The following is a 26140-nucleotide window of genomic DNA, read 5'->3' as shown; positions in this document are numbered from 1 at the left end:
TGCCATTGGATTAGATCGTTGTCAATAAACTACGCTCTTAAAGCGCGAAGGGGACCCACCGTTTTTCTTGCAGCAGGAGAGACGCCACGACTTTGCGCTGTTTATGGTATGTACAAACCCTAACTTTCTGTTCAGACCACCTGAAAAGTTTTGTTTATCCCAGTAAATCTGTACACAAATTCGTCAACGCACAATTGCGTAAAACTGCGGATGGCGTTGGGCTCGATCTTCTCCATCTCTGCTCTGTAGCGCGAGCGTCAGAGACAGAGAAAAAAAATGGTTTGTCGATATTTAATCACCCGCATTTGTGCTGTTCTATATCATAAATACAGTTATCATCATGTCATAATTTGTTCCGGAAACATTTTGGTTTCACTTCGAGTTTACACCACATCCTCATACAGTTTAGGCTGGTTGTTTATTAGATTCCTTTCTGTGTGTTAGTTTTGTACTTGAGCGTAGAAATGCAGAGTTTGTTTTTAATGGAAACAGTGTGTAGGAAACAGTGTGTGTGTGTAGGTTTATGTCTGTGTTTGCATATTTGAAATTGAGAGGTAAATCAGGTGGTGTTGCATTTGAGGCAGACTGTGCTCAAAAGTAAACGTAAATATAATAGAGCCGACTACTGCAGTACTGTTAGTATATAATTCAATCCTAGTAATCAATCAATATATTTTTGAAGTCACAACTTCATTGAGCCCGAGCTCCCTTAATATGAAAATACTAGAATTGCCCTGGTATATAGACTACATCTTTCATCTTGTTATCACGATAAAGAGACTCTGGTTGTACATCAGAAAAGGGTATGGCATATATTGTCAGGTTCAGACAACCCAGAATCTATCTGACAAAAGTGTTGTCGTCTATCAAAGTTTTAGGAACAACAAATTATAACTTGACTTCCAGTTGATCGTTTGGTATCAGAAGTGGCTTGTATAAAAGGTGAAGGCCTCTAGATTGCACGTATTTTTACCAAAATTAAACATGATCATGCCTTGATTTTTAATTGTTCAATTAGGATGCAAGGTCTGACTTTGCTTAGACAAAAGTCTTGTCACTTAACAGAAATAATGTACAGTATAGAATATAAAGTCATGGTGCAGTGGGAAAAGGATTAATATTGTGTTTGACTCCCATGAGCTTGGAGGACTGCATCCATACATCTCTGCAATGACTCAAATAACTTAATAATAAAGTCATCTGGAATGGCAAAGAAATCGTTCTTGCAGAGCTCCCAGAGATAATCAAGATTTTTTGGATTCATCTTCAATGCCTCCTCCTTCAACTTAGCCCAGACATGCTTAAAAATTTTCATGTCTGGTGACTGGGCTGGCCAATCCTGGAGCACCTTGACCTTCTTTGCTTTCAGGAACTTTGATGTGGAGGCTGAAGTATGAAAAGGAGCACTATCCTGCTGAAGAGTTTGCCCTCTCCTATGGTTTGTAATGTAATGGGCAGCCAAAATGTCTTGATGCCTCAAGCTGTTGATATTGCCATCCACTCTGCAGATCTCTTGCACGCCCCCATACTGAATGTAACTCCAAAGCATGATTTTTCCTTCACCAAACTTGACTGATTTCTGTGAGAATCTTGGGTCCATGCGGGATCCAATAGGTCTTCTGCAGTATATGTGATGATTGGGATGCAGTTCAACAGATGATCAACTAGAAGTCAAGTTATTTGTTGCTTTTACAACTGGGATCAAGGATAAGACTTTTGTCAGGTAGTGTACAGAATAGACTGAGCTGATGTGGAAAACTATAATCAGGCTCACCACATAACCAAGAAAACTATATCAAACAACTATACTTTTCACTCAGGATCACTTGAGATTTTTAAAATGGAAAATTAAAAATGTAATTACATGGTGATATTTTACCATTTGAGGATTTATAGGGATAGTTGAGACAAAGGAAAACTACCTGATCATTAACTCACCCTAATGTGTTTTTAAAATGAGTTTCATACTTCTGTTGAACAGAAAAGATGGTATTTTGAAGAATACTGGCACCCATTGACTTTCATAGTAGGAAAATAAGTCCTGTAATTTTGAATACAAGTCCACTTAAAGGGATAGTTCACCTTAAAATTAAAATGTACTCAATATTTACTCACCTTCAAGTGGTTCCAAACCTTTATGAGTTTTTTCCTCTGTAGAATACAATGGGAGATATTTTAAAGAAAGTTAAAAACCTGTAACCATTGACTTCCATAGTAGAAAAACAAATACTACGTAAGTCAATGGTTAAAGGTGTCCATAAATGTTTGAAGTGAGTCAAGTATGAATACACAATCATGGGATTTTTATTTTTGGGTGAACTCTCCCTCTGTCTTAGTTCCTTCATCATTATAGTCCATACAGTACCTCATCTCTACTGACCCCTTCTGCCAACTTTTTTGAAAGTGCAGTCCCACTATATGCAGATTAAAGCTTGTCTGAGCTCATCATATATCAGGAGTTCTCCTCAACCGCCATTGTTGGTCCACCAGTTGGGCATGATCAGTCAAACATGGTTCTTGGTGGTCTGCTGTTGAAAAATCTTAAAGGTTTCTGTGTATCCTCAGGGATGACAAGCTTCATTTTAAAGGCCAGTCTCACCTCCTACTTATCCGGTTTCTCATAGAGTTGGTAGAGCACATAAAATCTGTTTCTGTATTCCATGCGCAGCTCAGCGAGAGCTTAATGGTGTGTCTGATGGGGAAATTCATAACGGGTATTTTTGATGAAAATATTCACAAAAGGGGCTTTTCAGCAAGAAATATCAGGCTCAAGTTTGCTGTTGTGATCGCGTCACTTGTTTTTCTCCAGAAAGCACATGGTTTATCCTTCCCGCAGGATTTTTCCAACATCTGCTAGTCTTTAACCACATTTCTTTACTGCTCGCTCTTTCTGATCTTGCTTTGCGTTCACCGCCTTTCCTAACAGTATTCGTCTGATCATGATACTCAGAAAGTAAACAGCCCTCATTAAGGGTTCATTTACTCTAGACACATACAGTTGAAGTCAGAATTATTAGCCCTCCTGAATTATTTGCCATTTTTCCCCAACCTAAAAGTTGTTTTGTTTTGTAGCCAATCAAAAACAAATGTTACTTAAGGGGGCAAATAATATTGACATTAAAATGGTTTTAAAAAATGTAAAAACTACTTTTATTCCAGCCAAAATAAAACAAACAAAACTAAATTTCCTTGCTTTGTTAAATATCACTTGAGAAATATTTAAAAATAAATAAATATATATTGCACAGGAGGGCTAATAATTTTGTCCTCAACTGTGTTAATATTCAGTCATTCAATATATTGTTGGTACAATTGATTGGATCATTGGAAGATGGACATTGCTATCATCATTTAAAACAAGCACCACTATATAAATATAAAAGCAAGAAGAGCCAATTTCAATTTAATTTTAATCTAAAGAAGATTTTTTAACTGAAATGGTTGTCCCTGCTGCTTCACGTAATGTAAGGCAACAGCCAATATGTGAGGCAAAAAATTTAAAAACAATGTCCTGATCTAATCAGAATTTTGAGCATACAAGCATTCAGAATTCATTGTCTTACAAATCCTGGCTTTAAAACGATTGGCCAATATTTCGTTGATTTTGTAAGTAGAACCTAAAAATTCAAGTTTGAACGTGTGCTTTTTAAAAATTGCTTCAATAAGGCATATTTTGAATATTTTTTTAAACTCTTTTCATATTGTACCATGCCACATTCTTAAGTTGATTGCTGTGTTGTCTTCACAAAAACATCTTTAAAAATGCTTTTTCTGAGGATTCCTCTTTAGATCACCTGTCTGATTTACAAATGTAAGTGTGGAGGTCGGAGCTAGCTCAGAATCGGGTGGGATTTTATATCCAAGTGAGCTGTACAAACCTCCTGGAGCATTTGATTGATTTATTTAATGTTTTGTATATGACATTAAATGCAACCTATTGTGTTTTATTAATTTCTACACCTATCCCAACCCTAAACCTTTCCCTTACAGTGACCTATTGTTTATATATTGTGTTTTACTGACGTCTATACCTACACTCTCAGAAATAAAGGTACAAGAGCTGTCACTGGGGTGGTACCTTTTTGAAGGGTCCATATTTATACCTCAAGGGTACATATTAGTACCTAAAAAGTACAAAAGTGTACCTCTTGAAATTCTAAGGAAATAATATATACCTTTGAGGTACCAATATATACCCTTTAAGTACAAATATGTACCTTTCGAAAAGGTACCACCCCAGTGACAGCTTTTGTACGTTTATTTCTGAGAGTGTACCTCAAACCCCAACCCTTCCTCTTACAGTGACCTATTGTGTTTCATTGACATCTATACCTACCCCAACCCTAAAACTACCCCCTTTAGCAATGAAACACAAATTGTTGTTGTACAGCATCTCAAAAATGATGCTATTTATATGCGCAAGCTAAGTAGCAGCAGTTTGTATACTTTCTAGCCCTATTCCAACCTCCCCATGGCGTAAGTCTCTTCCACTTGGAGGTCACTGGGCTGCTGTCCAAAAATGCAATAAAACAAAATTACACAGATATTGATTTAAAGTAATACATGGGATAGATTTAGTGTATCGTGGGCTCATACAACGTCTCTGGTGTGAACATTAGAATTGAGAACATAGGAACTTAGGACTGAGAAGTGATCATAAAGCTTTTGCATTGGAGCCATTTTAAAGATTGGTCTAATTATTGATTATTAAATTATGTAATTATTCATTCTAAGGTAAAAAGTACATTTGAGGAATACAAATATATAAAAAAGAAAGGAAAAAAGTACACTTGAGACTGCCCTCGTTGCATGTTCATTTTATAGAGAAAAGGTTACTTTTGGAGAAACTCATGGTTATGTAATTAAACAGGTGGGAGGAATTTGGAAGACACCCCCAGTTTGCGTAGTGGATACCTGTGCAGTGACGTGTTATGCAAAACAAAGGCTTTCGAACATAACACTACACACTTCCTGAAAACCTCATTCAGCCCAAACAGGAATTCCAGAGCCTTGGGCAGAACAAAGAGAAAAGTCAAAGCCAGAAAGACAATCTGTTCATTTAGGCGAGTTGCTCTCCTTGAAGGTAGGTTTAACATTTAAATCAGATTTAAATTTACCAACTGATTATATTTTACAGCTGTTATACTATCTTATAGTGATAACTGTTAAGATCTGTCCTTCAAGATTACACTCCTGGACAGGTTTGACACGTTTAGAGTCCCTTATCTTTTAGGTCTTTAAAAATAAACAGACACAAAAACAAAAGTAAAACAGTGAGTGCTCAGTCTGTCTAGTAACAGACCGATGTGACATCAATATCTGTATTTCATTGTATTTTTTCTCCCTATTAAACAGTTTTAGTGCTGGAAAAATGCCTCCCCCTCAGGTGAACAAACCCAGGTCTGAAATGACCATAAAAGAAAAAGCAGGCACTCTTGACATGCCTCTGAATTTCTTGGGTCAAGACTACCAGGAGTTGCTGAAGAGCTGCATCACCAACAGGATGAGATTTGTTGATGACAGGTTTCCTCCAGACAGCAGCTCTATTGACCCAAATAACAAACTTGGACTGGATATGGACCAAATCCAGTGGCTGAGGCCATCAGTAAGTTACCTGCGTTGACTTATTGTCTGAAAGAGTCTTATTGAAAATAACTGCCATCAGAGGGTTGCAAAATCTCTCACAGGTCTTGTCAGGACAGGCTTATCTGTCACCTAAATCAAATATTCAAAAAGTGCATTCAAAAATAGATCTTAAAATTACGTGATGTGAGCTTACTGTTGTATGTGTATAGATCAGTTAATGTAGACGGCAGGATTGTAATTAAACTGGTTACTAAAGACTTTTAAATTTGATTAGTATTATTGAAATAACACTAATAACGCTGTTCATGAGAAGAAAATCTAGTAACTTTAGAATAATGGTCTATTAATGTTACTTAATGTATTTACTAGCATTAACTAAGTGTGAATAATCTTGTAAAGCATTTATTAATCATAGTTCAACGCATACTAATGCGTTATTAAAGGGGTGGTCCAGAGTGTATTTTTAAGCCTTAGTTGTGTTTATAAGATGCAAAGCAATGCGTGCTCATACTTCTTTTGTAGAAAATCATGTTATTTTTTCATATATCTTACTTTGATTATATGCTGCTACTCAGCTAACATGAAAACGACTGTCATATTTCCTAGTTCCTCTAAAAAGCCTGCCCTCACGAGGCTCTGATTGGTCAGCTAACATGATGTGCTGTGATTCGCAGATTGTCTCTACGTCACCAGGAAAAGCGTCACACCTCTGCTGTGTAAATACTGTCAGTCAGAGTAGCTGTTAGCCATATCAGTTTGAGCCTAAATCAGAAAAACAATGACACTGAAGACACAGCTGAACCTCACACCTGCTCTCTAAATAAAATCTGAGTGTCTTTCACATAATTCAGGTTATAAGCATGTGTAAGTAATATGAAATGCTCACATATCTTTTGCGAGTTCATTATTTGAGATGTGGAACGCAGGTAAAGCAGCCTCAAAGAGAGACACTGCTGTCCTGGTAAAGATTGTGGGTGTTTGACGAATAAATAGGAATTTGTAGCTAAATTGTTAACAGTGCCAAACAGCATTTCCTGTTGTTTACATCCTTGTTTATGTCCTTGCTACAACATACCATTAACGCTAGAAACTGTGCATGTAATTGAAGTTGCTCCTTCTGTGGGAACTTTAAGCCGAATCCAGCACTGAACTGGGAGATTCTGGAAGCTGTGCTTTGTCAAATGCTAGAGCTATATATAGATTTTTTAATTCTCTGGAACATAATTAAAATTAAATTGTAAGCACTTCTCTCTTTGTGTCATGTCATTTAGAGGCCCAAAAACAGAAACAGAACAAGCTCTGTGGAAAAGCAGCATTTGGGCAGCTTTTTAGCTTTCTCTGCTATAACATTACAGCACCTCTGGCCACACCCCTTTGCTGCGCTGGGTGTATGCGTGTAACCCGAAGCACTTGTGATCTCACTAAACTGGATGTATTTTTTTTGTAGTTCCCAAACTTTGTTCGCTGTAGGCTTTCATAAGCTAACTCTGTAAAAGCCAATGTCTCCCTTTGCATTGAACTTTGAGCGTATTACATTTAGAGATGTTGTTCATGTTCCTCAGCTACGTTACACATCAACTAAAGTTTAAAATATGTATCGTAGAGGACCACCCCTTTAAAATACAAAGTTGTGTATGTTAAAGAGCCCCTATTATACATGAAATAGGGTCATATTTTGGTTGTAAGGGTCTCCAACAAGTCTAATATGCATGCAAGGTCAAACAACACTTTGATGGTCTTATAATCTGCATTTATTTTTACCTAATTATCCCAGCGACTCCCATATGAATCGTTCAGCGATTCATTTGTTCCTAAATCCCTCCTCAGCGCGAAGCTAATCCAATGCGCTGATTGGACCGATGACAGTCTGCTGTGATTGGTCGACACTGACAGGCTTCAGCGCGAGACACAGTGAAATGGCCAGCTGCTAATCAACAATATAAAAGTAGTCACAGTGCACACACGCTTCATAGTGGATTTTGGCTGCCAGTGGGTGAATGTAAATACAGGCGATGGGACTAGAAAATACAGACGCCTAACTATTTTATTGAGCAAAAAGTCCAAGAACTGGCGAGATCTCCTAGCCCGTCACAGTCTACCTGCTCTTTTCACACACACACACACACACGGCCGGCGCGTCCATAGAGGTGACCTAGGGCGGCAGAATAGAGAGGGCGGCATCCGCGACACCTCCCTCACCACCCGCGTCCTCAGTTATATCCACGAATATCCCCCCCCGGTCCTAACTTTACTAACGGGTCCCTTTCGTTTTCACTATCAGGTTGCGGGTGGCGTGATCATCCTTTGCCTAGAGCGGCAGTTCAGCTTGCTCCGGTCCTGCACACACACATTACCCTCCTCAGAGGAGACAACACACACACATTACCCTCCTCCCCAGAGGACACGACACACGCCTAGAGCTCCAGTTCAGCTTGCTGGGTGCAATTTAGACACCTCACCTCGAACCTGAGCTATTATGAACTATTTTAAAACTTGACCGTTGCATGCGTGTAGGAACATCTGACGATCTGTAAACAAAGCGTTTTCAACGTGGCTTTACACGCGATTATGAGAATATAAAGAGTTTACCTGATACAGTACACGCGGTTACAAGTAACAAAACACAACTAAATACATAATTTGCAAGCTAGAGTAAACGAGGCAACAATTTTAATCGCACGTACTTGCACTTGTGGATTGGGGGAAGAAACTGATTCATGATGCACTGATCCATGTTCAGACAGTCTTTACTGATCCTTCCTTTAACAAACGGATGAAGTCTTCTTTGTAAGCATGTAGTTTCCAGAAGCACTCGAACTGCTCAAGGCTGGGCTATATTGCTGAGGTTTCATCTTTGGGTAGCCTGTCAATAATATCCATCTGCATAGCGTGACTTCATTCGACCGGTGTCTGTGTGTATGTGTGGCTTTTTTTTCTGTTAGTGGGCGGGGCTGCAGGTTTCAAATCTCCCGTTTCTCTCTACTTGTTTCGTAGTCGCGTCATCACGAAACGCCTAATGACTCGTTATCAAGACGACTCGTTTAAAGCACTGAGTCGACTCTTTTATAGATGAATCAACAGTTTTAAACACTGTACACTTACAGATTTAAGCCATAGCTGGATATTTAACTTCACTTAGAGCTGTGTTACACACTACATGGAAGGTCATTTTCAAAAACCCATAATATGGGCTCTTTAACATTAGTTAATGCAATGAGTTAACATGAACTAACGTTATTTAACTTAACATTAACAATGATGTAATGAATGAGTTACTAATTGTTTGGTCATGTTAGTAAAGACATTAACTAATGAACCATTATATTAAAGTGTTACCGAAAAGTTGTTTATTAAAGTAAGCATCAATATGTAACTGATAGATTGAGTTCAGTCTGTTTTCTTAAATGATTTACTTAAAAAATTAAGCTAATACAGTGAAGACAAGATTAGATCAACTCAATAAAACTGAGTTTTCAATTTTCCCAATACTCAACTAAACTAACAGAATCGCGTTCCTCAAATAAGTTGAGTTGTCTCAACTTAACTTAAGACGTCTTCTGCATTTCCAAATTCCCCAAATTTCATTGTATAATTTATTAGTTTTCTCTCTTTAGAAAATAGTGGCAGACCCTCAGTTCATTGTAAAGGGAGTTTCCAGATTCGACTATTCCCAAGGATCTTTTTTAGGTACGTTTATTTGCATATTTTTTTATAGGTGTTAGCTTTTGAATTAAATCTATTCAGTGTCAAACTTTTGCTAATATTTGTGATTTTTCACCTTAGGAAACTGCTGGTTTCTTGCTTCAGTTGGGGCTTTAACCTTTCAAAAAGATGTCTTGTACCAAGTTATGCCAGAAGGCCAGTCATTTGGTAAAGATTATGCAGGAATATTTCACTTCAGAGTGAGTTTTGTTTATCTTTTTAAATCATAATAACTCAAGATCCTATTACCAATCTATAAACCCATTCATGTTCTCCCTCATTTGTAGTTCTGGCGGTTTGGGAAATGGATCGATGTCGTCATTGATGACAAACTGCCGACTATTAAGGGTGACTTAATTTTTGTTCATTCCAAAACATCAAATGAGTTTTGGCCTGCCTTACTGGAGAAAGCTTATGCCAAGTAAGTCCCACCTGTGTTGTGATACTACATAAGCAGAATAATTGTATCAAACACATGCTTGTTTTTTTAACATTTAAACTATATAGTTTAAAGACAAAGTATGTAGGCATGGGATGATGACCGGTTTTAAGGTTTACCGTAGTTTGGAAAAGTCAAGGTATTAAAATCAAACAAATGTTTTGTGGTACCGTTTCAAAGGTATATGTAGAGGGTTTATTTTTAAGTGTTTTTTATGTGTTGTAAGGAAATCTGTGTTTTTGAAGCTAATGAAGAAAAAGAAAAAGAAAATCTAAAATATTTAACCATAATTACAAGATATTATGGCCAGTATTGTGTGCTTTGTAAATACTCATGCTTTGTACACTGTAAAAATGCAGGGTTCATTCATGTTGTCCCAAATTAATTTAATGTAACTAATTTAAGTAGATTGGACATGAAATAATTACGTTTGCCCCAAAATATTTTCCAGAATTGCATTTCAGGTCGTTTTTAGCAAGTAGTTTGAACAAGCAGCAAAGCTATTTTTTGGAGTGTACAGTAAATGATTCATGGCTGTAACCACCATAGATAATGATGAAAAATAAACTACTAATGGGAAACTCTGAGATAATTTTGAGATTTTAAGCTGGGACATTTTTGTTTGTTTGTTTTAACCCTCACACTTTTGAAGTAAAATGATGGCATCCAATTACTCAATTCATGTAATGTGATCGGTTAAGAAATAAATAAGACACACTGGATTAAAAAAAAACAATAACTTCCTTCACAGTTCTGTTTCTTCATAATTTATGCAACACCAGTCAGCCCAGTATTGAAGATGTGGGTTTAAGCCTTACACACAACTAAGAAAACAGTCATTGTCCTCAACAATTGTCATAATCTACAACAATTTGAGGAATCTCATAGAATGAAACATTGAAACCTTGTTGGTCTGACGATGTACATATACAGTATGGTTGACTTACAAAATTTCTTCTCCAGGGTGTGCGGCTCCTATTCTGACATGGACGCTGGTGTTGTATCCGAGGCTCTGCTGGACTTCACCGGTGGCATCCATGTGCGTTTTGAACTCGAAAAACCTCCCCTAGATTTGTGGAGCTTGATGGACCGAGCTGCCAAATGCAAGGCCCTGATGGCTTGTGGCACTTATCCAGGGGTAAGCAGTGACCTCAGACTTTCTTTGACAGATATTTTCATCTGCAGCACTTTCACTAAATCTCAGATTTTGTAATAAAGACTTCTTTATAGTCTTGTAACCTATAGTCTTTTTTTTCTCTTCAATATCAGAAAACATCTGCAAATACAGAATTATCTAATGGCATTGTTCAAGGACACGCATATTCAGTGACAGGGATTTTCAAGGTATGTATGCACTGAATCAAATGTCAGTTCACAGAAAAATCAAGTTACTTAAACTAGTTAGGGCAGCTGCCTACAAATTTCACAAAGGTTTTGCATGGTTTAGCATCAAGTCATTCATTCTCACACAAGTACAGTGGGGAAAATAAGTATTGAACACATTGCTACACGTTGAAATTTTCACTGGATGTTTATAGCAACCAAAGAAATCCATATATGCAAAGCAAATCAATCTAATTAGTTCACAAATGAAGTTATGCCTAATAAAATGAAATGACACAGGAAAAAAAAGTATTGAACACATGAAGAAAAGGGAGGTGTATAAAGGCAGTGAAACCCCAGACAGCAGCTGAAATCTCTCAGTAGTTATTCAACAACCCTTTGCCCTCAGTCAATGTAAATTAATATTAGCTGTTTCAGTCCAACATCTACATTATCAAGATGATTAAGATGAAACCAGGGGGGACATTTCAGCAAGACAATGATACAAAACACAGCCAAGGAAACACTAAAATGCTTTCAGAGAGAGAAAATCAAGCTGTAAAATGGCCCAGCCAATCACCTGACTCAAATCCAATAGAAAATACAAAATAAATTTTGTTTTTACCAAAATCTGGTTCAATTTCACGTCAACAGCTTCTTTAGAAATATTACTCCCAGGAAAAATTATGGAATAATCAAAATTAAATTGACAAACAAAATTATACATATTTATTTTGTGCTGAAAATCTTTTGAAAATGTAATAAAAATCCTCTTCTATGGAGACTTCATTTTTTAATTAAAAATATGAATTTCTGAAATAGAAATCAGATATTTTGACTATTTTATTTATTTGTTTGTTTGAATGCTCCAATTCAAGATTTTTAAATAGTTTTTTCTCTGCCAAATATTGTCCAATCCTAACAAACAATACATCAATGGAAAGCAATGGTCTTATAAACCTCAATTTTCAAAAATTATCAGGGTCACCGTACAATATACTTCATTGTACAATCTTATCAGCACCCGCTGTTTGTCAAACCTATGAGTTTGCTTTCTCTAAGTTTACTGTAAATAATCGGCTTCAGTGTTTGCCGAAACCCTGTCTCAATATAGTAATATAGTACTTCTAAAACCCTTAACTTTCCATGTCTAAACCTGTCTAGATATTAATGTATTTTCATGCTTCATATCTCACTGCTGCATGACTGTACATCTATTGGCAGCAGAAAGTTTATACATTTTTTTTAAGTGCACTGCAGGGCCAGTTGCACTAGCAGTGCATAAGTTAAAACATAGCCTAGTTGTGACCTAAAGGGACACTACATTACAACTTACACATTGCTAAATATGTTTGTGTTGCACCACTGATCCACTGATCGCTACGTTCGAACTAAGTATTTTACGACAGCCTCATCCCATGTATAACAATAGAAAAGAGATGACGGTGAGATTAGTTTACATTTAGGAGCTCGCAATCATAATGAAGAATGGTCTTCCTCAACTCAGCCTTAAGTTCCTCCCAAATATTTGCAGTTTTTTTGTTTATGAAAGAAAAGTTTAATTATCTTTCAAGGGGTGTTTTGTTATTATTGTATCCATCAGTTAAAACGAGAATTTCTTTATAACTGAGTTTTTCATCCTGCTGTTTTCTCTTTCATGAGTAGGATATAAAAAAAATTGTAAAAAAAAATTTAATTAAAGTTTAAACCGTTTAAAGGTTTGATAACTTTGTGTGCATTCAATTTTGCCTGTATTCACGGCTCGCGATGCAGATGTGTGCGTCGTCTGTTATTAGTCACTGATTGTAATTTAATGTGCTATAACAATGTCATTTATAATTTCATTTTCATAGAACAGTTATATATAGATGCATTAGTTGCAGGATTTTAAAACAGTTTAACAATTTAACTTCTTTTTATTGGAAATTACGTTGTTCAATGTGACTATGCTTGACTTTACGTAGAGCTTACGACCTACTAACTACGGTTTGCCTTAAAGGGCACCTATGGTGAAAAATCTACTTTTCAAGCTGTTTGGACAGACATATGTGTCGGTATAGTGTATAGACCATCATATTGGGGTGAAATAAACACACCCAGTCCTTTTTTTTCAATTTAACAACATAAAAACGGTGGACCAAATGGAGCAGTTTTGAGACCGACCGCAACTTGACATAGGAGTGCGGTACCCCCGCCAGCCCACCAATATTGATTGACAGGTGTGCATTACCACATCTTCAGTTTGTTGTTTCACGTCCGCCATTTTCAGCCTGTGAGTCAAAGCGATGTCACCAAAGGAACACCCTTGCTCTATTTTTATATGTAAGACTTATTGGGCTCAACACAAGAGCCTTCATTGTCATCCTGCAAATAAGCAACAGAGATTTTACATTTAGCGGCCATTTGCAATGAAGAAGCAGTGAATGCAACGTATTGAGATTCGGGCCATTAAAAACAGCTGATCCACCGAGTCTTTAAGCACTCTCTCTGAAAACATTCGATTGATCTCGGCTGGCGGATCAACATTCACCACATGATTGCTCTCATCGGCGCCATTGTTTGTAACTTTAGGTGGGTTTCCAAACTTTTCATTGCACCTTCCTTAAACTTCCACTGTTTGCATTTCCCGCGGTCACAGAAGCTCCCTGTCATCTCAACTAGGTGCGGCTGGAAAGTGTGAGCGCGTTGCCTCACATGCGCATCCCTCGATTGGAAATGACAAACTTGCCTTGGTTATAGCCTTAGTTATAGAAACACGGTGTTGAGAAGACTTTAAGATTAACCGTGACTAATTAAAGCATGATAAATAGTAAAACCAGTTAATCATTACATCCCTATATGGATGACGTATGCATTATATAGCGACTATAAAACTATACAAAGACACAAATGACTTTGTAACTACCACTCTGACACATTCTGGCACATTAGGAATATTAATTCCTCAACAGTAGTCTCTGCTTGGTCTGTGTCTGAGTCGTACATTTACGTCTGAATGCTGGTCCTCTCACTCATGTTGCTTTTCTCTGTCTGCCTATCTTTCGCCATACACAAAGCGGGGAAGTTCTTGGCTCCGCCCGCTTGATAAGTTGGGCGGGAAGTTGAAACTAATTTTCATGTGAAGCAACACACCCCCTAAAACAGCGAACTGTGGACACGCCCCCCAAAATGACACTTTTTAACACATTATAATAAAAAAAAATCTGAATTGTGTTTTGAACTAAACCTAAACTGGAACACTCAGAAGAACCTTAATATTAATATTAAATCTTAAAAAGGGGGTAAACTAGGTGCCCTTTAAGATCATATGGTGCAACTGAATTGAGAAAAAATTTTGTTACAAACTAACTAATAGTTACTAAGCCCCTAGTGTGGACTTTACTTTCCAGATTAAGAAAGAACTTAGAATCAGCTTGTGCAACCTTACCCAGGAAAGTAGCTGCATGTACTATGCCAATAAAAAAAGTCAAGTAACCATGTTAATCAGTATGAAATGACCAAATGTAATAACATTTTTTGTAAAGGATTGTTTCTTGTAATCTGATCGACAGCAAGTTGAAAACTTACATTAACATACTGTAAGTATAACGATGAATAACATAACGAATGAGCTATGGTGGATGAATATAATTGTGACAAAAGTGACTCTTGATTCATTTCAAATGGTGCAGGACAATGATGCTTTGGACCTTCATCCATAGACATCTTCTTTGTTAATATTTTTCATGAGACAGCCAAGTTTATAAGTTCATTGCCTCCTAAAGTTGCTAAATATGTAGCCTCCTTTTTTAAACAAAGAATGGAAAGTAGGGACAGCTGAAACCTACAGTAAAGTTGTGGAGTGTGAACATTTCAGAAGATTAAATCTGATTTTAAACTTGTAACAAATACACACATCAACCTGACCAATTTATTTAGTGTTCATGTAAGAACTATGAAGGGACTGATTAGATGGGAAGATTTATTTCAGACAGAAATTAAAATATAAAGTGCAGCAGTGTGCTCTGTTTCAAATAATCTCAGGGTTCATTTGACAATTATAGTCCCATTTCTAAAAAATATCAAAAAATTCTTCAATCCCTTTAAGATATGTCAAAATATAATCTAGCCGAATTGCAATTTCTGAAAGTTCTACATTAAGACCTGTCACAATTTTATTTATTTATTTATTTATTTATTTATTTTCAAGCTATTGTTGTGTTTTCAAGAAGTAGTGCTCTGACGGCTCTTTTCTGGGACCTTTCTTCATCTGTAACCATCTATTTTCAACCAGCAAGTAGTTGAGTTAGTTACACCAATATTGGCTAATTATTTGAGAAATTATTATTCATATCAACAGACTTGAAATATGAAAAGATGGGCGTTTTCTAAAACATGCTTGCTTTGTTCTAATGGTAATTGTTGTTGTAATTGTGTACACAATAGTATTTATAGACTCATTGCCTTCCTTTGCTCATGTGAGCTGCTCCACCCTTTATTATGTCATTTGTACATTTTGCACTGTGATGTTGTAAATTAAATGATTGTATGTTAACTCAAAACATTTTAAACAGGTGCTTCAATCACGTCGGTATTTCATCATGACACTAGTCAAAAACCAAGCATATCCAATGTTTTTGGCAGTTTAACTATCAGTTGTACAACCACATTTTTACAACAAATACCATTGTTAAACTATGGTTATTGCAGCAGAATCATGGTTAATTTGTGGTTATCATATGGCACATGTATGTACACTGTTGTGGTACACCCAAGGGATTTTTTAAAAGCTTTTTGAATTAAATGTGTTGTGTCATGATGTATTTGACAGGTAACATGGCAAGGAACACCAGTAAGGCTGGTGAGAGTGTTGAACCCATGGGGAAAACGCGAGTGGACTGGTGCCTGGTGTGACAAGTAAGAGTTACATGTATATTATATTATATTATATTATATTATATTATATTATATTATATTATATTATATTATATTATATTATATTATATTATATTATATTATATTATATTATATTATATTATATTATATTTGTAGTCACTGCAGATAAGATACGAAATAAATATTTGGTGGAGTAACTCAGATTTTCAGTCACAACAAATGAAAACCTTACCCTTTACTAGTTTTTACTAAATCCAGGTAATTTCATGTATATAGTGAATATAGAGCATATACTTTTAGTGAATTTAAGCAAAACAGTTTTAGTAAACCATTATATTTATTCAAATAAAATAGTGTAGTCACCTAACATATGCCATTACAGCTGTTTTAAGGAGTGTTCACAGTATACATCATTGTAGATGTTTTTATTTGCATGGCTTACATCACCAACCGTCAATTTCATTCATATCTCCTGAATCGCCTCTTTTACTGAATGAATGACATTTTGTTGTCTTTTGTTTAAAGGTTGCCTTTAGTCAGACTTTTGCAGTATAGACTGTCCCTTCAACAAAAGACAGTTCTGAAATGACTTCATCTTTTGTGACTGAAATAAACACAAACATCAATCAGTTGAAGCAAAAGAGTTTTGATGGCTAATCAATATTACAGGCATCATGAACTGATTTTTAATTCAGTTTGGGCTAACGATTTCATCACAATTTTTATTTTACTTTATGTTTTTATATTTAAACCTGTCATATTTTAGTAAGTAATGTGTAATAAGCTATTCTCTGTCCTGTTTTGACTGCCTGAACACTGTTTGAACAGGTGTGGCAGACTGTAGACTCAGATGTGAATGACCACTGGTTTTATGATTGTAGATCAGTTTATCCACGTGTTTGACACCATACAGTACACCTTCATACATAGAGGTTGCTGTGATTTAGGTTTAAAACCCATAAGTACATGTTAAATTATCTGCATAAAAAATGTTAATCACACTTGTGTGGCACATATTTTGCACATCATCATCTCATCCTCAAAATCAAGTCAAGTGTGCCTTGTTTGTGAATGAAGTAAACAAAGGACCAAGATCTGAAACTTCACTAAAAACAAATTTCATCCAACTGCTTCCTGATGCTGAGATCAGAGGGAATGAAATTCAGAGTTATTCGTAAACAAGCTGGCTCTGAAAATAGGATGACAATATTATTACAAAGCATTTTAAAGGGGACTTATTATGACAAAATCACTTTTATAAGGTGTTTAAACACTTTTTAAAGGTGTTTTATAAGGTGTTTTATTGTACATGTTAATAGAGAGGTAAAGCCCTGCCCATTAGTGACGATCTCTCTTTCATTAGCATAGACAGCCCTGAGTGAGAAACAGCCGTTTTGAATCTGCCGCAATGCTAATGCATAGCCATTTTTTAACTTTTTCAAAATAGGACTAGGAGCACAATTTCATTTGAATTTAAAGTGACAGTCACTAAAATGGCATCAAAAGCACCATTTTGGATCAAAGCTTAAAAGGGGCCGTATCAAAGACTATCAATGGGGTATTTTGAGCTGAAATTCAATTAGTTTGTTTTATTCGTAAATTTTTTCGACCTTAAAACAATGTAAAAAAATAGATGAGTGGTAGAATAAAGCTGCTTTTCCACTATCATGCTGAACCATTCTAAGAACAGTCAGGTGCTTTCCAATTATTTTTCCTTGTAAGCCTAAAATGGTGAAGCACGGTTGCTAGCAGTTTTTAACCTGGCATTCTAGGCATGGTTAGACAACTGCACTGAACAGTGCTGTACTGGTAGGCACAGTGACATCACCACTTTGTTGCCTGGCTGCCAGTTTCTCCATAGTCAAATAAATGGAAGATCGAGGCAACCACTGGCGCATTTGTACTACATTCCAAAGAGTTCCTTTATCAGCATCGTGGTGAAATTCAACTATTTCTGAGCTGACTGGCCCAGATTGGCAGTTAAGCAAACAATTCAGCCTAACAGTGGGACAGTAGCTTAACTTTTTAACTATATGAATTCTGCCTGTCCATTCTTGTCAGCGAAATGGACATATTAGCAGATTAGTGAAATCTGCTTTGTTGGTAACAGGCAATTGTGCTTACTGCGAAAATTGCATAGTGTTGCTTTAATTTTTGTAGAATTAAAAAGACTGCATAGTCTCAATATAAGGGTATCCCCTCAGTCAGCATGCAGGTTATCTAGGGCTTTTCTTTCCATACTTATTTTTCTCTTTAATTGCTGCTGTTATGTACTAAGCTTTATCATAACCCCAATGTTATATTAATGTGTATGTGTAATTTTCAGGTCAACATTGTGGAACAAAGTGAGCGAGAGTGAGCGAACAAAGTGTTGGTCTTTGGCCAATGATGGTGAATTCTGGTGGGCATTGACTTTTAGTTTTTGATGAAATCTTTTCTGCGTAAACAAGTCAGACTTTGTCAGTAACACATATTTCACTGTAGGATGTCAATGGAGGATTTCTCCAAAAACTTCGAAGAGGTTGATATTTGCTGCTTCAGTCCTGATTTTCTGGACAATTCCTCTAAATGTAGCTGGACAACTGTACGCTACAATGGCAGCTGGGAAGCTGGAAAAACAGCTGGCGGCTGTCTCAATTACAAAGGTATCCAGTGAATGCATTATTAATAGAAATAATAGATGCAGGTGTGCATGTGAAGCATAAAATTAATGAACCAGGGAGTTTAAATTATATGCTTAACAAGCATGTGTATACTGTATATGGGTCAAAGATTAAAAGGGATCTTAAAACATCAAAACCATAATAAAACTTGATATCTTTCTGTGCATAAAATAATGCTTATATTTCTACTCCGATTTACAGGAAATGTCCACAAAATTGTAATTCAGTGTACAAGTTTATATATAAAAAATTGTATCAGTTATATATAAGTAGAATCATTTGATGACTTGTTAAAAGACTCTATTTTCACAGGATTTCACAGTACAGCGCCAAAAATATACTAAATAAATAAATAACAAATACTAAATAAATACTAAATAACTGCTGTTTTAAGTCACATTGCCACTATCTTTAAAACCACTAGTTATTTTTTAAAACTTTGTTAGCAAGATGTTTCAATCAACACAATATAATCATTTATTATATTATATTTTAATACAGCTCAAAACAATTATGCTGTTTAATGTTCACATACATATTTGAAATACATTTTTATTCTTTTTCAAAAGATTTTTTGAATGCACAATAATATGTTTCTGTTCTTTTCCAATAATATTGTTTAAAATAGACACTTTACATGCATTTAATATGCTTTCTATGTACAGAATGCATTTTTTTTTTTTAATTCTGACCATAAATAGAAATCTCATTTTTGACCCATTTACACTGCCTGACAAAAGTCTTGTGGTCAATCCCAGTTGTAAGAGCAACAAATAATAACTTGACTTCTAGTTGATCATTTAGAAAAGAGGCAGAAGGTAGATTTTTCTGCAACAGCATTTCAATCCTCGCAAATACTGCTAAAGACCTATTGGGACCTGCATATGGACCCAAAATTCTCACAGATATCAGTCAAGTTTGGAGAAGGAAAAATCATGGTTTGGGGTTACATTCAGTATGGGGGTGTGCGAGAGATCTGCAAAGTGCATGACAACATCAACAGCCTGAAGTATCAAGACATTTGTGCTGCCCATTGCATTACAAACCATACATTACAAACTCATACTTCAGCCTCCACATCAAAGTTCCTAAAAGAAGGTCAAGGTGCTCCAGAATTGGCCAGCCCAGTCACCAGATATGGATATTATTGAGCATGTCTTGAGTAAGATGGAGGAGGCATTGAAGATGAATCCAAAGAATCTTGATGAACTCTGGGAGTCCTGCAAGAACACATTTTTTGCCATTCCAGATGACTTTATTAATAAGTGATTTGAGTTATTGCAGAGATGCATGGATGCAGTCCTCCAAGCTCATGGGAGTCAAACACAATATTAATTCTTTTTCCACTAAACCAAGACTTTATATTCTATACTGGACATTATTTCTGTTAAGTGACAAGACTTTTGTCTAAGCAAAGTCAGACCTTACTTTCCTAATTAAATAATTAAAAATCAATGCATGATCATATTTTATATTGGTTAAATAAGCGTATTCTAGAGGCCTTCGCCTTTTCAAATAAGCCACTTCTAATACCTTATGATCAACTAGAGGTCAAAGTTATTATTTTTTGTACCTAAAACTTGGATAGGCGACAAGACTTTTGTCAGGTAGTGTAAAATATGTGTGTGTATTGAACATATGCAACAAAAGTCTAATTAAACAAATGTCTTTCAGAGTCTTTCTGGACAAACCCTCAGTTTCGAGTGACCATTGAGAAGCTTGACGAGGAATGTTCTAGTTCCCAGTGCCCCGAAAATATACTGGTGTCCCTCTTGCAGATCCATGAAGACAGACACAGAAGTCGTGTTAAAAACTGCTCCATCGGCTTCTGTGTTTTTGCGGTCAGTATGACCAAAAATACCCTATTAGGTCCACAGAATACCATAATTTTGGTTCCCACTTATTAATGATGTATTTTATTAATATACGTTTTCTCTTAACAGATACCACCAGAGGTAAGTAAAATATCATTCAAATATAAAAGAGTTAATCCATATTTTTTTATATTCAACTTTATATTAAGTGACCTTATATAATATGTACTTACACTGAAATTAATAATCCGTTACAATGTACTTATTGTGTAAATACATGTTTTAACATTGTACTTATGCTTGATTAAATACCTGGATGTAATCGCATCTGTAATTTCTGTAATGTCCTTTATAATTGCACATTTATTTATTTATTTATTTATTATTTATTTATTTATTTATTTATTTATTTATTTATTTATTTATACAGGGACAATGTACAACAAAACATGTTGTGCCAGAGTTAGCTATAAAGCTAATTTACATCTGTAGTCCCTGGGCAGGAAATATAACAAATTTAACAGTAAATAAAATAAAGCAATATACACTTACAGTACAATACATACAATAAATCCTTGTCAATAAAATGAAAACAAATCAGTGGCTGCATATCTGATTTTGTTTAAGCCAAATTTTAAGAGCAATTTTAAAATGAAAAGTGGTACTTATATGCACTGGTTTTTTATTCCATCTTTCTACTGCTTTAACTGAAAAAACTGATTGTCCGAAAGCAGTTCTCCTAATTTTAACTGAACAATCACCTCTAACCGATGACCTAGTCTGTCTTATATTGTCCTTGCCGACAATCACACATTGTTTAAGGGGTGGTGGCGCAAGATCATGAAATAATTTATACATTAAACACATGTCAGCATAAAATAAGAAACTGTCGAATGTTAGTAATTTATGTTGTGCAATACAGTTACAATGATGATAGCTCCTTGGCTTTTTAGCTTAATTTTGTTAAATTAATTCAAGTTTGTTTATATATAACATACAATGGTTTTAATGTTGTAATGTTCATGTAGGACCAGCTTGTAGCTCAATAAGATAAGTGAGGGAAAATCATTGTATTGATAAAAAGTTTAGCAGCAGCCAAAGGAAACTGATGCCTAATGCACTTTTGGAAACCTTCTTAATGTTTTTTTAGATTTAAGTTAGAGTCAATAATTATGCCTAAAGATTTAAAATGATCAACTATATCTATTACTTCTCCATTAACTAAAATATCTGAGCAATGCTTCTCATTTTTCTTAATTGAAAAAAAAACATTCCCACAGTTTTACTTACATTTGAGGGTAAGACATGAACAATATAACCTGTCTGAAACTTTCTTGAGTGCAGCAGTAAGTTTGTTAGCAGCTTGATCTTTGGTTTTTGCATGAGTATATACTACTGTGTCGTCTGCATACACTTGAACCTGAATTTCTGGACACACTGTATGCAAATCATTAATATATGAACTTAACTAAAAATTGGTCCAAGAATTATTCCTTGTGGAACTCCAAAATTACAATTGATGAATGGTGAGCATGCGCCATTAATTCTTGAACATTGCTTTCTCAATTTTAAATATGACTCCATCCATGATAATGCATTAACAGAAAAATTTAACCTTGATAATGTTAATCACAATGTACTTTTATCTAAATTATCAAAGGCCTTTTTAAAATCAAGAAAGACCGCACCAACAACTCCACCCCTATCTAGACTGGATTTAATTTGTTTAATAAAGTAACAGTTTGCGGTCTTCGTAGAATGACGTGCTCTAAATCCAAACTGCATAGAATGTAATGGAAATTTATCTAAATTTAAATGCTCTACCAGCTGATTACAAACAACCTTTTCAATTACTTTAGAGGCAATTGGTAAAATACTGATAGGCCTATAATTAACAAGATTAGCAGGATCACCAGTCTTAAATATGGGTGTTATAACTGTTGATGTCCAGGCACTTGGAACATAAGATTGTCTTATTGATAAATTAACAAGGTGAGTTAAAGGTGTACTAAAAACATTTGCATACTCTTAAAAAAATGCTGAGTCACATTCAAAGGCATCTTTAGCTCTAGAACGCCTGAGTTGACTTAAAATTTTTAGTATACAAGATTCAGATACTTCAGAAATATTAAAAACACTAAAATCATAATTTGGCACTATAATGTCTTTTTTCTTCTCACACTAAATCCTTGTGTCTATAAAAAATCTATTCACCTTGTGCTGAATCTATAAAAAAATTATTAAATACCCAAGCAACTTGATGCTTATCTTGAATTAAAAGTCCCTGAGATTGTAACTGAATAGCTTTATTGTTAATATATTTTTTTGCACTTTATTAATATTCTCCCATACTTCCCTACTATTCCCTTTTGCATTATTTATAAGATCAATAATAATATTGCTTTTGCTTGTCTTAGTTCCTTTACAACTTTATCACGCAGTTGCTGAAATGTTCTTTTATCATGGGCTAACCTTGATTTAATTGATTTCTTTAGGGCATGATCCCTCTGTCTCATTAATTTCCACAATTGTTCATTTAACCAAGGCAAATTTTGCTTTTTTTTTAGAGAAGGTGATATTTCTACTAAATTTACTTTTGGTTTTATTAATTTCTTCCATTAAACACTCAGATGCATCCTCTAGATTATCCAACCCAGGTTGCGATTATCTGTTGATAATATCTTATTTAAATCAAATTTTTTAATTTCCTCTTCAAATTCATTTTTAAGCTTTTTCAGTATAACATTTAACACATTTCTTTTATCTTGTTGATATAAAACCTATGCTTTGTTAATTTTCTTACCACTAATATAAGATTATGATCTGATATCCCTGTTAATATGTTTATTGACTTTGTTACTCCTTCTGGTTTATTGCTTAAGATCAAGTTAATTTGGGTTTCAGATGATGAAGTAATTCTAGTAGGCCCCTGAATTAACTGCACTAGATCAAAACTGTTTACTATTTCTTGAAGATTTTTCTTATGTAACTTTTCAGTCCAATTAATATTAAAATCTCCAACCAAGATTAATTCTCTTTTTGGGTAATTCTCTTTGTTGACCATTCCTTACACTTTAACCCACCCTTAAACCATAAACCTGTCCTTAACCCTACCTGTATCCCACTTTAGTACCACCAAATGTGTTCTGCAATACATTATTAAGTACATTGTATTTTTAATTTGATGTGAGTACATAGTAGTTAAGGTCACTTGATATAAAACCACACTGGTTTCTTGAATATATATTTCATTCTCTTACAGATGAAAGATGAAAGGTTTCCAGCAAGCTTCTTCTCTCATAGACGTACCGTGGCAGAAAGTGAGGCCTTCGTCAATTCGAGACATGTGATGAAATTCTTCAAGCTGGAGCCAGGAGAGTATCTCATCGTGCCGACCACTTTCAAACCAAATGAGAGCGCAAAATTCATGCTGTCCATCTTCTCAAAGAGTGAATCCCACAGGAAAAGCAGGAAACCGGAGATGACGTATGTGTGAGATGATTATATCAATGGTGAAACAGTGGAAAGTCTAATGAAAAAACTGACCATATTGTTTGTCTATACTGTGGACATTTCCTTTTATTGTTATTATTATTTTTTTTTTATTTAAAGGTTCCGTGAAGTGCTTTGAAAAGTGCAGATTTTTTTGAATGTATGACGTAATCTTAAAGTTAAACTTAAAGGTGCAGTAGGTGTTCTGCCAGAATGCTAGCATTAGCATAATAGCTTAGAAATTTTACAACCCTCCCCTGCCGTCCAAAGCCATGCCTCCTTAAGTCATGAAAGTGCACTGATTAGATATAACACTAGATCATGCCATTCACCAGTTAGAAAACATTGGGGAGTTGACAGGCCAGTGGGTGGAGGAATTATATTTCCCCAAAACTTTCACAGGCTGTCACTGTTCAAAAATGGATGAATGTGTGAATATAAATCAAACTTCACTTCAGTAAAGCTGGTTAAGAGGAAGAGCACTATTGCCTTGTTATTAAACTAAATAAAAATGAGATCAGAAAAAAGTAGGGCTAAAAACAGAAATATCCTGTCATCTTTTTACATGACGCTTACGTTTACGTTACCAAGACTTTTCATATTCAGTGACTTTTCATTCTCAACTGTGATTGCTGGTCTTCGTACATCGCTTGTTTTCAGCTCCATTTTCACTTGGACAACTTATCGAATGCTTATGTCTATTTAACCGACTATATTATCGATGCTGTAAATGGTACTCCATGAACTTGAAAATAGCCAATCTTTTGCCGGACATTTTAGTGGCTGAATAACACTTCTGTGCATATAAACCCCTTCATAAACAAGAACACAATGTACATAAGCTTTGCGTGGCTATAATAGTTTTAAAACATACCTGTCTAAAAGAAATACTTTAGCCGCGGTGTCACCCTTCTGATCGTTGTTTTGAACTGCATATCGCCATTGCCTTCCAGCGTGCAAAAGTAATTCTGATACTAAATCAATTATTTAATTGGATGAACATTTTTTTTGTTTTATGCCTCATCCAGAATATAAAAATACATATAAATACATTTAGATTATTTACTTTAATCAATACTACTGGAATGTAAAGAGACTTTCAACCATCACAACAAAAAAATGTTTCTGAAGACAATTACCTACTGCACCTTTTAATATTAGGGCAGGACATAGAGTAGCTCCTCCTCTTTAAAAAGAGACTGACAGTGGTTGAGCTCATGAGCATCAAATCAAAAGCAAATGAGAAAGCATTTGATTGGTCAAGATTTGATGAGAAAATGAAGTATGAGGTGAATAAATAGTTGATCCATTTAGCTGAAAGTGATGTTTATGTCAGTTTTGTATCTTCTAAACAGGAATTTTGTCACCGTTTTGGAGCACTTGAGATTATAGATATCCTTAACTAAAACGTCTAAAAATGTTATTGTAATTTCACGGGACCTTTAACTATCAACCAGCTACCCTGGACCAATCTAGAGCTAAAGTTCATTAAAAAAGGTAAATGTACGGTTTGCTCACCCTCAGGTGATTCTTAAATTTTATGGGTTTCTTTTTTTTTCAGTTGAACACAAAAGAAGATAGTTTAAAGAATGTTAAGGCAGCACTTATCAATAAAGTTTCATTAGTTAATGTATTTACAAACATAAACTAATAATGAACAATACTTATACAGAAATTATTAATTTGATGCGTTACTAAAATCCAAATTTGTGCTTGTTAACATTAGTTTATGCACTGTGAGTTAACATGAACTAACGATTAAGCACTTTATTTCCATTAATTAACATTAACAACTATGAATACATACTGTATTATTAATGTATCATTCCCTGTTTTTTCATGTTAGTAAATACATTAACTAACCTTCAACCTTGTTGTAAAGTGTTACTAGTGTTAGAAACCCATTGAATTCCTAATAGAAAAAACAAATACTTTGGAGGCCAATAGTTACAGGTTTCTAAAACATTTTTCAAAATAACTTATCTTGTGTTAGCAGTCTTTTGAATCTATGTAAACAAAAAAGAGGAGTAACCAAAATGATTATACTTTTTTATTCTACATCATTTTTTTAACTATACTTTGTTCGTGTAATATATGCCTCTGTGATTGGTGAAATGAATGTTATTAATCACATTTGTTGTTTATTCAATGTTTTATCATATATTTCAGTGCATGGCCAGTCTGAATTTTTAGAAGACTGTTTACATTGTTAACAAAATAAATAAATGCTTATTGAAGTGTCACAA

General features: G+C 35.1%; 1 protein-coding gene across 1 annotated transcript; it reads left to right on the top strand.

Annotated features, from left to right (window-relative positions):
- On the top strand, nt 1-26140 carry zgc:162184 (uncharacterized protein LOC559822 homolog). The gene is made up of 14 exons (XM_056476694.1): nt 1-106; nt 4871-5083; nt 5356-5605; nt 9201-9273; nt 9370-9488; nt 9576-9709; nt 10691-10865; nt 10997-11071; nt 15861-15946; nt 18252-18326; nt 18410-18570; nt 20263-20429; nt 20532-20543; nt 23665-26140. Exons 3-14 carry the CDS (start codon nt 5372-5374, stop codon nt 23896-23898), a joined length of 1545 nt encoding a protein of 514 aa, XP_056332669.1. The 5' UTR covers nt 1-106; nt 4871-5083; nt 5356-5371; the 3' UTR covers nt 23899-26140.

This window comes from Danio aesculapii, chromosome 17, assembly GCF_903798145.1.
Source record: "Danio aesculapii chromosome 17, fDanAes4.1, whole genome shotgun sequence".
NCBI classification, from domain to species: Eukaryota; Metazoa; Chordata; class Actinopteri; order Cypriniformes; family Danionidae; genus Danio; species Danio aesculapii.
The sequence above is the reverse complement of the archived record's forward strand: the minus strand, read 5'-3'. Positions and strand labels throughout refer to the sequence as shown.